The sequence below is a fragment of the Moschus berezovskii genome, chromosome 12 (genome assembly GCF_049115385.1).
Source record: "Moschus berezovskii isolate FMDL1 chromosome 12, NW_MosBer_1.0, whole genome shotgun sequence".
Lineage (NCBI taxonomy): Eukaryota > Metazoa > Chordata > Mammalia > Artiodactyla > Moschidae > Moschus > Moschus berezovskii.
The window spans coordinates 61,860,267-61,872,520 of NC_142471.1; the positions used below are offsets into that span (position 1 = coordinate 61,860,267).

Consider the following 12,254-nt stretch of genomic DNA (forward strand, 5'->3'; position numbering starts at 1 on the left):
GAAAGTACCAAAAGGAAGTATAATCATAGTTTTCTTAGGAGTGAGCATTGTTTATTTAGTCAGAATGATGTTAAAATGAATGTTAAAAGTTATGGTGTAAATATATTGAAAGTGGAGTAAGGGGATTTGTGTGTGTATTTTGTATGACGTGGGGATAGAGATGTAAATTCTTAACGTTCATACCAGGAAATCAGATATTGTTTAAAAATCTGTACGTAAAAAATAGAAACAGAGTCATTGATTAGAAATAGGACAAAAATTTCAGAAGAAACCACTAAAATGTTGAAAGTGACAGCATTTGGCAATTGGAGGAAGAGAGTAGCACTGCATATTGCACACATACAATACACAAATACACTAAAACACATATAACTTACCTTTTCAATCCACATATTATTTTGATATAAAATTAATAGATTCCTGTTTTTCTCCCTCTAACGACTTTAGTTTCTTGACCTTGTATTGTGTTTTTATTTTCAAACATTTCATTATTTCTGCTTGTATTATTGTGTATGCTAACATAGAAGTCTGTTTAGCTGTATCTTAAGTCTAGCTTGTCAGAGACTTACATGTATTTGTATTATGGCAATTCTCTCTCCATGTCGAGGTGCATTTCTGAGCATATAACTTAAGTGTATAATGCTGTTGGGATACCTTCATGAAGCATCATGTATCCCTGAATTGCTGTGCAAATGTGGTGTGCATTTTTTTCTTCTTCAGTCTTATTTATCTCTTATCAGCTAAGATCCAGGAAGAGATTGACCGTGTGATTGGCAGACACCGGAGCCCCTGCATGCAGGACAGGACCCACATGCCCTACATGGATGCTGTGGTGCATGAGATCCAGAGATACATTGACCTGGTTCCCATGAGCGTACCTCATGCTGTGAACTGTGACGTTAAATTCAGAAACTACCTCATCCCCAAGGTAACATTGATTTCTCTTATACTGACCTCAGTGGTACTGAAGTTCCCAGTTTAGAGAGTTTGTGTGCCATCCTCTATGAAAGCAAGACAAAAGAAGTATAAGTAATAATTTTTTGTGTAGGCTTGATGAATTGTGTGTTTTTTCCAGTTTAGTCTGTAAAGCTTTATAACAGATTTTGACAGCTAGCAGTGCAAGACTTCCAAATTTTCTGTTTCTTTTATTTGGTTTGATGAAAGTTAACTGTTTGCATTTCTAAATGAATCCTTTTGTTCCCTTAGGTGCTTATTGTTTTTATTTATTTATTTTAATTGGAGGCTAATTGCTTTAAATTATTGTATTGGTTTTGCCATACATTGACATCAATCTGCCCCGGGTGTACATGTGTTCCCCATCTTGAACCCCCCTCCCACTTCCCTCCCCATCCCATCCCTCTGGTTCATCTCAGTACACCAGCCCCAAGCATCCTGTATCATGCATCGAACCTGGACTGGTGATTCGTTTCACATATGATAATTGGTGTTTTAAATGTTTTAAAATGCCTTTTCCATTCTGCTATCTGGATTGAAAATATAATTGATTTTATCATTTTAATAACTTTACATGAAGCAATCTTGCCAAATTTAAAATCAGTGTTTAAAATTTCCCTGTAGATTAACTGCAATTTCTCTACACATTGTCATGCTGTCTGGGCTAATAACTTTCTTTTAGCCTAGTTTTCATTTCTGATCTCAGTAGAATGGCGGTTAACATTTCACTATTGATAATGATATTCTATGTACATTTTGCTACATTTTAAAGAATCAGAGTAGAAAATATGTTCTTATTTTTAATGCTATTTTTAGTCAAGAACATGTATATAATTTTTTTCATATTGATATCTGTACTTATTGGTATGGTTGTATACAATGACCTCACTTTTCCCACTGAATATACATATTATAAATATATATGTGCAGTTGGATTTCGTTTGCTACATTCTGTTCAGGACTTTACTGGTTATGGTATAAGAGATTTTTGTTTTACAACTTTTCTTCCAAAACATTTTTTTCCTTGGATTTCTGTTTTAAAGGTCATGCTGGCATGATAAAATTAGGTGAGAAATGTTTCAAAGTGTGGGTGTATATTTATTGTTTTCCTCCGTTCGTTCCGTCGCTCAGTCGTGTCCGACTCTTTGCGACCCCGTGGACTGTAGCCTACCAGGCTTCTCCGTCCATGGGATTCTCCAGGCAAGAATGCTGGAGTGGGTTACTGTTTCCTTCTCCAGGGGATCTTCCCGACCCAGGGATCGAACCCGGGTCTCCCGCATTGGAGGCAGACGCTTTAACCTCTGAGCCACCAGGGAAGCCTATTGTTTTCCTCACTTCTACCTTTGGCCACTTAGTTGTGTCTTTGAAATGCCTAGTTACTTTTGGATAAATATCAATTTTTATAAATGAAAAAATGCAGAGTTCAGATGTTATTTATTTTCTTCCAGAAAGGGTCCATCCCTCTCCTCCTTGGCAGATGGAATGATGTAACCTCTCCCATTTTGAGTATTTTGAATAAAATTTGAACATTGACAGAGACTAATATTAACGTTAGGTGTCAGCTTTCCTCTTTGAGGTTCTCCAAACTTTGGAATATTGAGACAGATTTTTGTCTTAGCAGATTTCTCATGCTCTCTAGCACGGAATATCTGTATATATTTAGACTTTCTAGTTGGTGTGCTGAAAACTTCTCTTATCTACTTGAAACCAAGGCATAGTATTATTAAAATTATAAAATAATATAACTAAAAATTTATATTTTGCTGGGGAAAGAAAGCAATGAGATTCTTAAGGTACAAGTACTAGTGCCAATCCTTGGAGAAGACAGAATTGATGATTTTACTAGATTGTGAGACTTGCTTCAGTGATTGCAGTTTTGATAAAAGGGTTAGAACTTCAGTTCTACTAATTTTTTTAACCAAAGGACAGACTGAGAGAAGACTTTTCTTTTGTGACACTGGGGTCTAAGGTAATAATTGATCAAGTTTGTTTCTCCTCATTTCTAAGTATGTGGGAAATACTGTACTAGAATGGAGTGGCCATCTCTCACATCCACTGTATTAGGAAATGACCATTATATTGTCATAAGTCTATGACCAAGCGTATGCTGGGGGTGACCACAGTCATCCCAGTGTTCAGTTCAGTTCAGTTCAGTTCAGTCGCTCAGTCGTGTCCGACTCTTTGCGACCCCATGAATCACAGCACGCCAGGCCTCCGTGTCCATCACCAACTCCCAGAGTTCACTCAAACTCATGTCCATCGAGTCGGTGATGCCATCCAGACATCTCATTCTCTGTCGTCCCCGTCTCCTCCTGCCCCCAATTCCTTCCAGCATCAGAGATTTTTCCAGTGAGTCAAGTTGTCGCATGAGGTGGCCAAAATGTTGGAGTTTCAGCTTCAGCGTCAGTCCTTCCAATGAACACCCAGGACTGATCTCCTTTAGAATGGACTGGTTGGATCTCCTTGCAGTCCAAGGGACTCTCAAGAGTCTTCTCAAACACCACAGTTCAAAAGCATCCATTCTTCGACGATGAGCTTTCTTCACAGTCCAACTCTCACATCCATACATGACCATGGGAAAAACCATAGCCTTGACTAGACGGACCTTTGTTGGCAAAGTAATGTCTCTGCTTTTTAATATACTATATAGGTTGGTCATAACTTTCCTTCCAAGGAGTTAGCGTCTTTTAATTTCAGGCTGCAATCAGCATCCGCAGTAATTTTGGAGCCAAAAAAATTAAGTCTGACACTGTTTCCACTGTTTCCCCATCTCTTTCCCATGAATTGATGGGACCAGATGCCATGATCTTAGATTTCTGAATGTTGAGTTTCAAGCCAATTTTTGCACTCTCCTCTTTCACTTTCATCAAGAGGCTTTTTAGTTCTTCTTCACTTTCTGCCATATGGTGGTGTCATCTGCATATCTGAGGTTATTGATATTTCTCTGGGCAATCTTTATTCCAGCTGTGCTTCTTCCAGCCCAGCGTTCCTCCTGATGTACTCTGCATATAAGTTAAATAAGCAAGGTGACAATATACAACCTTGATGCACTCCTTTTCCTATTTGAAACCAGTCTGTTTTTCCATTTCCAGTTCTAACTGTTGCTTCCTGACCTGCATACAGGTTTCTCAAGAGGCATGTCAGGTAGTCTGGTATTCCCATCTCTTGAAGAATTTTCCACAGTTTATTGTGATCCACACAGTCAAAGGCTTTGGCATAGTCAATGAAGCAGAAATAGATGTTTTTTTTGAACTCTCTTGCTTTCTCCATGATCCAGCGGATGTTGGCAATTTGATCCCTGGTGCCTCTGCCTTTTCTAAAACCTGCTTGAACATCTGGAAGTTCACGGTTCACATATTGCTGAAACTTGGCTTGGAGAATTTTGAGCATGACTTTACTAGCGTGTGAGATGAGTGCAATTGTGTCATAGTTTGAGCATTCTTTGGCATTGCTTTTCTTTGGGATTGGAATGAAAACTGACCTTTCCCAGTGTAGAAACATAAATATTGAGTTTTGTTCTTGTTTAGTCACTAAGTCATGTCCAACTCTTTGTGACCCCATAGACTGTAGCACAGCAAGCTCTGCCGTCCTCCACTGTCTTCCAGTTTCCTTAATTTCATGTACATTAAGTCGGTGATGCTGTCTAACCATCTCATCCTCTGCTGACCTCTTCTGCTTTTGCCTTCAATCTTTCCCAGCATCAGGGTCTTTTCCAATAAGATTATTAGGAGGCTGATTCTGTTATACCTTTTTACCAATCATGTAAGTGATTAGTTTTATCCAAGACTGGAGCCACTGGGCTAACTGGGAGAATGCTCTAAGACAGGAGTATTACAGTATTTATGTAATACTTCAAAGTGTAAGTATTTCAGAATTTGAAGCTTTGAAGTGTCTGATGTCTTTTGTATCCTTTTATACACTTCTGCTGTTGTAGCATGGAAGCAGTCAAGGACATATTAAACAAACTAGAATGGCTATATCCCTGACTTTTTGGAAGCAGATATTTAGATTGCATATAATTCCCATGTGTCACAAAATGTCTTCCTTGATTATTTTCCATTTAAAATACTTAGGTCATTGTTTATACTAAGGCTATATTTGCACATAGGTTGATATTTGTTAGTATGTCCGTCTAGTCAAGGCTATGGTTTTTCCAGTGGTCATGTATGGATGTGAGTTGAACTGTGAAGAAAGCTATCACCGAAGAATTGATGCTTTTGAACTGTGGTGCTGGAGAAGACTCTTGAGAGTCCCTTGGACTGCAAGGAGATCCAACCAGTCCATTCTGAAGGAGATCAATCCTGGGTGTTCATTGGAAGGACTGATGCTAAAGCTGAAACTCCAATATTTTGGCCACCTCGTGCAACGAGTTAACTCACTGGAAAAGTCTCTGATGGTGGGAGGGATTGGGGGCAGGAGGAGAAGGGGACGACAGAGAATGAAATGGCTGGATAGCATCACCGACTCGATGGAGGTGAGTTTGAGTGAACTCCGGGAGTTGGTGATGGACAGGGAGGCCTGGCTTGCTGTGATTCATGGGGTTGCAAAAGAGTCGGACACGACTGAGTGACTGAACTGAAGTGAACTGAACTGAACTGAAGACTGTCTAAAAGAACATTTGCAATGCTGTAAGATTGATGTGTGGGATTGTTTTGTTTGTTTGTTTATCTAAAGAATGTTTTCCAGCACAAGGTCTGAAAGATTTACCCTTATAAACTTCATAATTTTAGTACTTACATTTAGATGATGGTTCATGCAGGTAATTTTTACTTATGACGAAGAGTAATGATTATGCTTCTTTTATTTCTCCATGAAATATGCATTTGTTTGAGCAGCATTTGCTGAAAGTATTGCCTTTTGTACTTTTTTTTGTTATCTTAAACGTTTTATTTATTTCTCATATAAAAACAAACACGGGAATAATAAAGAGTTGTATACCTTTTATATGATAACCTTAGGGGATGGAAGATTTCCCCTAATTGTTTTTAAACATAGAACATTAAAACATGTTCATATGTGTGTTATATGTGAATTTGTATATTTACCTGCTTTTGCAGTGTTGAGAGATAATCAATAAACAATCTGTAATAGGAATAGAAAAGAGCTTTATTTGAGCCAAACTGAGGACTATAGCCAGAAGACAACTTCTCAGATAACTCTGAGGAACTGCTCTGGAGAGGTATGGTTTATCCACACGATTGTATACCTACATCAGGAAGCCAGAGATACATTCTTCAGTTCAGTTCAGTTCAGTTCAGTCGCTCAGTCGTGTCCGACTCTCCGCGACCCCATGAATCACAGCACGCCAGGCCTCCCTGTCCATCACCAACTCCCGGAGCACACTCAAACTCATGTCCACAGAGTCGGTGATGCCATCCAGCCATCTCATTCTCCGTCGTCCCCTTCTCCTCCCGCCCCCAACCTTTCCCAGCATCAGAGTCTTTTCCAGTGAGTCAACTCGTCTCATGAGGTGGCGAAAGTATTGGAGTTTCAGCTTTAGCATCAGTCCCTCCAATGAACATCCAGGATTGATCTCCTTTAGAATGGACTGGTTGGATCTCCTTGCAGTATAAGGGACTCTCAAGAGTCTTCTCCAACACCACAGTTCAAAAGCATCGATTCTTCGGCGATCAGCTTTCTTCACAGTCCAACTCTCACATCCATACATGACCACGGGAAAAACCATTGCCTTGACTAGACGGACCTTGGTCTTGGACTTTGCCGACCAAGATACATTCTTACAAGGTTTCAGAAGAACTATCAATGTCTGCACAGCAAGTTGGTATGGCCTTAGCACCTGAGAGAGGAGTCTTCTCATTGCAAGGGTTTCAACATTGGTGTCCCAGAAAGGAGGCATTTAATCTTTATTTTTATGGACATTCTTTATTTCTGTTCAATATACATTTTCTTAATAAGTAGTGTGTATGTTTGATAGGCCACAAACAGGATGTTCTAGTTAACATAAAATTCAAGTTAAATCATTTATAAGCTAGAATGACTTCTCCATACCTCAATATGTAAAAATTCTTCTACAAATATTCATTTATCAATCCATCCATCTACCTTTCTACACTTCTCTACTTCAGTATGTATAGCTCAAAATAGCGATTTTTGTATACAGAGCAATAATAGCAATTATACTCAAGAGTTATCATTGATAGAATAATATTATCTAGTGTACAGCCTATATTGAAAATTTCCTAGTTTTTGTGGAATAAACTTGATGGCTTTTTTTCTTTGAAAATCTGTGTGCAGCCTGGAAACAAGATTATAATTTGGATGTCTTTCCCTTGTTCTCCCTGTTCTCTTCTGTTACTAGTTTTGTTTGCCCTCTTTGTTTTCTTTTAGTACATTTTAATTCTGTGAAGAGTATAAGTTAGTAGTCATGTGAAATATTCCTCAGGCTGGTTTTGTGTGATTGTTTCCTGGACATAGATTCCAGTTACTATTTCAACTATGTGGGTGCTTTGTGTTTCCCACTGAAATTCAATGGGGAGATGAAGGCACATATGTGAGTTACCCCATTATTGGTTATGTAGTGTTGTTCACATGATAAAGGGCTATCTGCCAGATTACTCCATGACACAGGTCCTTTTTTTCACATTTAATTAATAAAAGATTACCTGGTACTTTATAGATTTGTATCTTTCTTCTCAATCATTTACCTAACAGTTTTAGTGTTAATAGATAAAACTTGCTTAAACTAATGATCGTAAACTGAATTGCTGTGAAATGATTTTGTGAATTTTACAATCCTTTCTGTGTTTCAAATCTAGGATTAATCTGTGATGAAGTCTGCCCTATATGTTTAAATAAAGACAAACAATCTGCATGTCAATGGTAAACAATAATATTTGTTACTGTACTTACATTGTTGTTATAGAAGAGGTTATTTTGTATTAGATCAAATGCCTGTTTACAAAAGCCATACAAACAGATAATTCGAGATATTTCAAGCACAATATAGAGACTTCCATATTAGACCATAATCCACGTATGAGATGAGTAAAAATTGAAAAGATAAAGCAACTGGTGGGGGCAGATATCATGTCCTAATGTGGTGATTAGCAGAATGGATTCATAAGTTCTAGGACCCATGCACTGAGTATTTCAGATGCTGCCAGTGTTCATTTTGGCAGCATCACCACCACTAGTCTTAAACTTATCCTTATTACTTGTTCTGTCTGACTCAAAATACCACTGACCTTCTTTCGAGCCAAAATTAATCATCTATTGATCCTAAGATTGGACTAAATGATTTTCAGCAGTTCTTCTAGCTCTGTGACTTCTTCATAGTTTAGTTTATCTTCATCTGTTCTTTCCAGGGCACAGATATATTAACATCACTGACTTCTGTGCTACATGATGACAAAGAATTCCCCAACCCAGAGGTATTTGACCCTGGCCACTTCCTGGATGAGAATGGAAACTTTAGGAAGAGTGACTATTTCATGGCTTTCTCAGCAGGTAACACACTTTTATTTTTTTCATTGCTTCAGTGGACAAGTTTCCCTTGTGGCTCAGTGGGTAAATAATCCACTGCAATGCAGAAGACTAGGGTTCAATCCCTGGTTTGGGAAGATCCCCTGGAGAAGGGAAAGGCTACCTACTCCAGTATTCTGGCCTAGAGAATTCCATGGACAGCCCATGGGTTGCAAAGAGTTGGACACTGCTGAGTGATTTTCACTTTCAGTGGACAAGGTGCCTTTGGGCATCCTTTGGAACTTCCATAGTGCCCAATCTGGGCCTGGTTGAAATGCTCTTTTCCATGATGAGAGACAGCAGTACCAATGCCCACGCATTTTCCCTCCCTATGAGACATCCTCATTTTTGGAGTAGATTATTGGAGCTTTGGAGAGGTGATCCAGTTCTTTCTAATTCAGAAATAAAATTTAAGCTACATTCTGAAAATACAAGAGAAGTGCATCTTAGACAAAAGTAACTCTGTGTTATAAAACTTTAAAACTTCAAGGTTGGTGTAGATTTGATATACTTCCAGCAGAGAATAGAGGCTGTGAAGAATGGAAAGAAAGACATTGGACCATCACACTAGGAACAAAATACAACCAATGTATGAATGTTTCTAGAAAAAAAATTGATGGAACCTTAAAAATGTCAAAATGGAGTTATAATACACTTAATGAAGTATGTGGTATAGTGCTGATAACTCAATAAATATTTGCTGAGAGAAGGATACCTGTTAAGATTAGATGTTAAATGGATAGCATGAGTATCTACCCTTTGTCCATCTGTCTATCTAACTATTTGCCTTCTATCCATCCATTCAAACGTTCATCAAAAAGTTACTTCATAGTCTGTTTCTGGCAGCCAGAAACACAGTGTTCAAGGAGTATGTGCTCTCTGTGTTTGTTATTTTCAGGAAAACGGGTTTGTGTGGGAGAGGGCCTGGCCCGCATGGAGTTGTTTTTATTCCTGACCACAATTTTACAAAAATTTACCCTGAAATCTGTGGTTGACCCAAAGGACATCGACACCACCCCCGCTGTTACTGGGATAGCTACTGTGCCGCCTCCTTACCAGCTCTGCTTCATTCCTGTGTGAAGAATGCTAGATCACACAGCTTTCTCAGTGGCATTGTCTTTAACTCCCTTTCATGGGGGGCATCGTTCACCAGTGTCATTTAATCTTTCCTGAGAACACATCTCTGACCTCTTCTCATTCCCTGTGCAATTTCACTTCAGAAATATATCTGCTATTCTCCCTATCCTGTAACATTTGTATTGGCCATCACATATGCTAATACATATCTAATATTAAGTAGTAGTGTGTACCTGGTACCATGTAACCAGTACAAAGTAATGCACGATGATTTGTGTGTGCCAATGTGACCTATTTCTCCAGTGCATGTTTCTAATAAAAAGCAGAATCTGATGAGCCACTTCTCAGTCTTTTTCTTTTGTGCATATTGCAAGTAAGAAAGGAAAAAAAAAGGCAAAGATGTCATGCTGGTCATTATAGTGATATGCACAGGGACAGAGGGAATGAGAGCAGAAAATCTCCCTTGAATGCTTGTTATGTAGTTATTTGAGATTTGGTTTTAAAAGTGAGAGAAATTGTTTTCAAGAGCAGCTTCATCCTGTAGGGAATATTGAGATCAGTGATAGTGAGCAATTAAAAGTCAGACACAGAAAACTACAATTAAAAATCAGAACAGAAATCAGTGAGGTTGTGTATAAGAAATCACCTATAACCAGTCTCTCTCCAAAACTAGAGAGAACTCAAATTTCACAAGTTTTAATAAAAGAGGGGCCATATCTTTGATGCCATGGATATTGAAAGCATAATGGAGTATTATGAACAGCAGAAATAGAGAAGTCATACTAAAATTTGTATGTAACCAAAAAGACCCTGAAAAGCCAAAGCAATCCTGAGAAATAACAAGGCCAGAGGCATTATACTTTCTGATCTCAAACTATACAATGAAGCTACTGGACTGGCAAAAAATGTTGTGAAAATATTTATACTACCCAAAGCAATCTATGTACTTAATGTAATCCCTATCAAAATACCCTGGACATTTTCCACAGCACTGTAACAAACAATTTTAAGCTTCATGTAGAACTACAAAAGACCATGAATTGCCAAAGCACTCTTGAGAAAAAAGAATGAAACTCCCAGACTTCAAACTATACTACAAGGCTACAGTAATCAAAATAGCATGGTATGGTGTAAGCACAGACAGAGCAATGGAAAAGAACAGAGAGCTCAGAAATAAACTCAGGCACATATGGTCAATTAATCTATGACAAAGGAGGCAGGTATATACAATAGTGAAAAGACAGTATCTTCCATAAGTGGTACTGGGAAAATGTGGCACTACATGTAAAATAATGAAATTAGACCATTTACTTACACCATACGCAAAAGAAACTTTAAAATCGATGAAAGACTTAAATGTAAGATCAGAAACCACGAAACTCAAAGAAGGAAACATGGAATACTCTTTGACATAAATTATAGGAATTTTTTTTTGGACTGGTCTCTTAAGGCAAAAGAAATAAAAGCAAAAATAAACAAATGGAACTTAATTAAACTTAAAAACTTCATACAGCAAAGGATGTCATTAGCAAAAAGACAACCTTCAGAATTAGAGAAAATATTTACAAATAATATGACCAATAGGGGTTAATATCCAAAATACATAAACAACTCATACAACTCAATATCAAACAAGCAATTCTATTTAAAATGGTAGAAGATATGAATAGACTTTTTAAAGAAAGACATACTGATGGCTACCAGGCACATGAAAAGATGTTCAACATTGCTAATCATCAGAAAAATGCAAATCAAAGTGACAATGAGAAATCACCTCACACCTGTCAAAATGGCCATCATCAAAAAGACCACAAATAAATATTGGTGATGGTGAGGAGAAAAGAGAACTCTTGTACACTGTTGGTGGGAATATAAAGTGGCGCAGGCACTATGGAAAACGGTAAGGAGTGTGCTTAAAAACTAATAATAGAACTGCCGTACGATCCAGCAATCTCACCCCTGGGTATATAGCCAAGGAAAATGAAAACAGTAATTCAAAGAGATACATGGATGGAGCACGGGAAGATGGCAGAGGAATAGGACGGGGTGGCCACTTTCTCCCCCACAAAATCAACAAAAGAACATTTGAACGCTGAGTAAATCCCACAAAAAAACTTCTGAATACCTGCAGAGGACATCAGGCACTCAGAAAAGCAGCCCATAGTCCACGAAAGGAGGTAGGAAATAGATAAAAAGATAAAAAGAGAGACAAAAGAGGGAGGGACGGAGCTCCCTCCCGGGAAGGGAGGCTTAAAAAAAAAAAAAGAGAGAGAAGTTTCCGAACACCTGGAAACACTGGCGAGTGGGACCTCAGAGGGCCGCATAACTGGGAGACAAAAGACATAAATAATTAAAACTCACAGACTAAGTGCCCAGAGAAAACTCTCAGCGGAGAAGCAGCGCAGACACCCGCGCCCCTCACTAGCAGGTGGGGGCTGGGCAGGGAGGCGCCGGCAGCGGCAGAGGAACTGGGCTTGAACGCCCCAGGGCAAACTGAGGGCTCAAACTTAAGATACCAGAGCAGAGGTTTCAGCTGAAGGGCGAGAGGGCTGGAAAAAGCCTGCGGAAAGCCCCAAGCCAGGACTCCGCCAGCCCCGCCCACAGAACGGGGCGCTGAGCAGAGCCAGCCGGCAGTGGGCGGCCCATGCCCCAGCCCCCACCGACGCGGGCGGGGAGGGGAGCCAGCGCCAGGGCAGGGGCAGCTGCGGCCCCAGAGAGGCTTCCCGTGCCAAGCTGCAGGC

General features: G+C 39.1%; 1 protein-coding gene across 2 annotated transcripts in view; it reads left to right on the forward strand.

The window, feature by feature from the left end:
• Positions 1 to 9,633, forward strand: part of LOC129555974 (cytochrome P450 2C19-like) — a 35,274-nt gene extending 25,641 nt beyond the window's left edge. For both annotated transcript variants that reach the window (XM_055425935.2, XM_088842509.1), the window contains 3 exons: positions 741 to 928; positions 8,280 to 8,421; positions 9,335 to 9,633. In XM_055425935.2, the coding sequence (XP_055281910.2) occupies positions 741 to 928; positions 8,280 to 8,421; positions 9,335 to 9,516 (512 nt within the window). In that variant the 3' untranslated portion in view covers positions 9,517 to 9,633. The remainder of the gene's footprint in view (positions 1 to 740; positions 929 to 8,279; positions 8,422 to 9,334) is intronic.
• Positions 9,634 to 12,254: the final 2,621 nt, after the last annotated feature.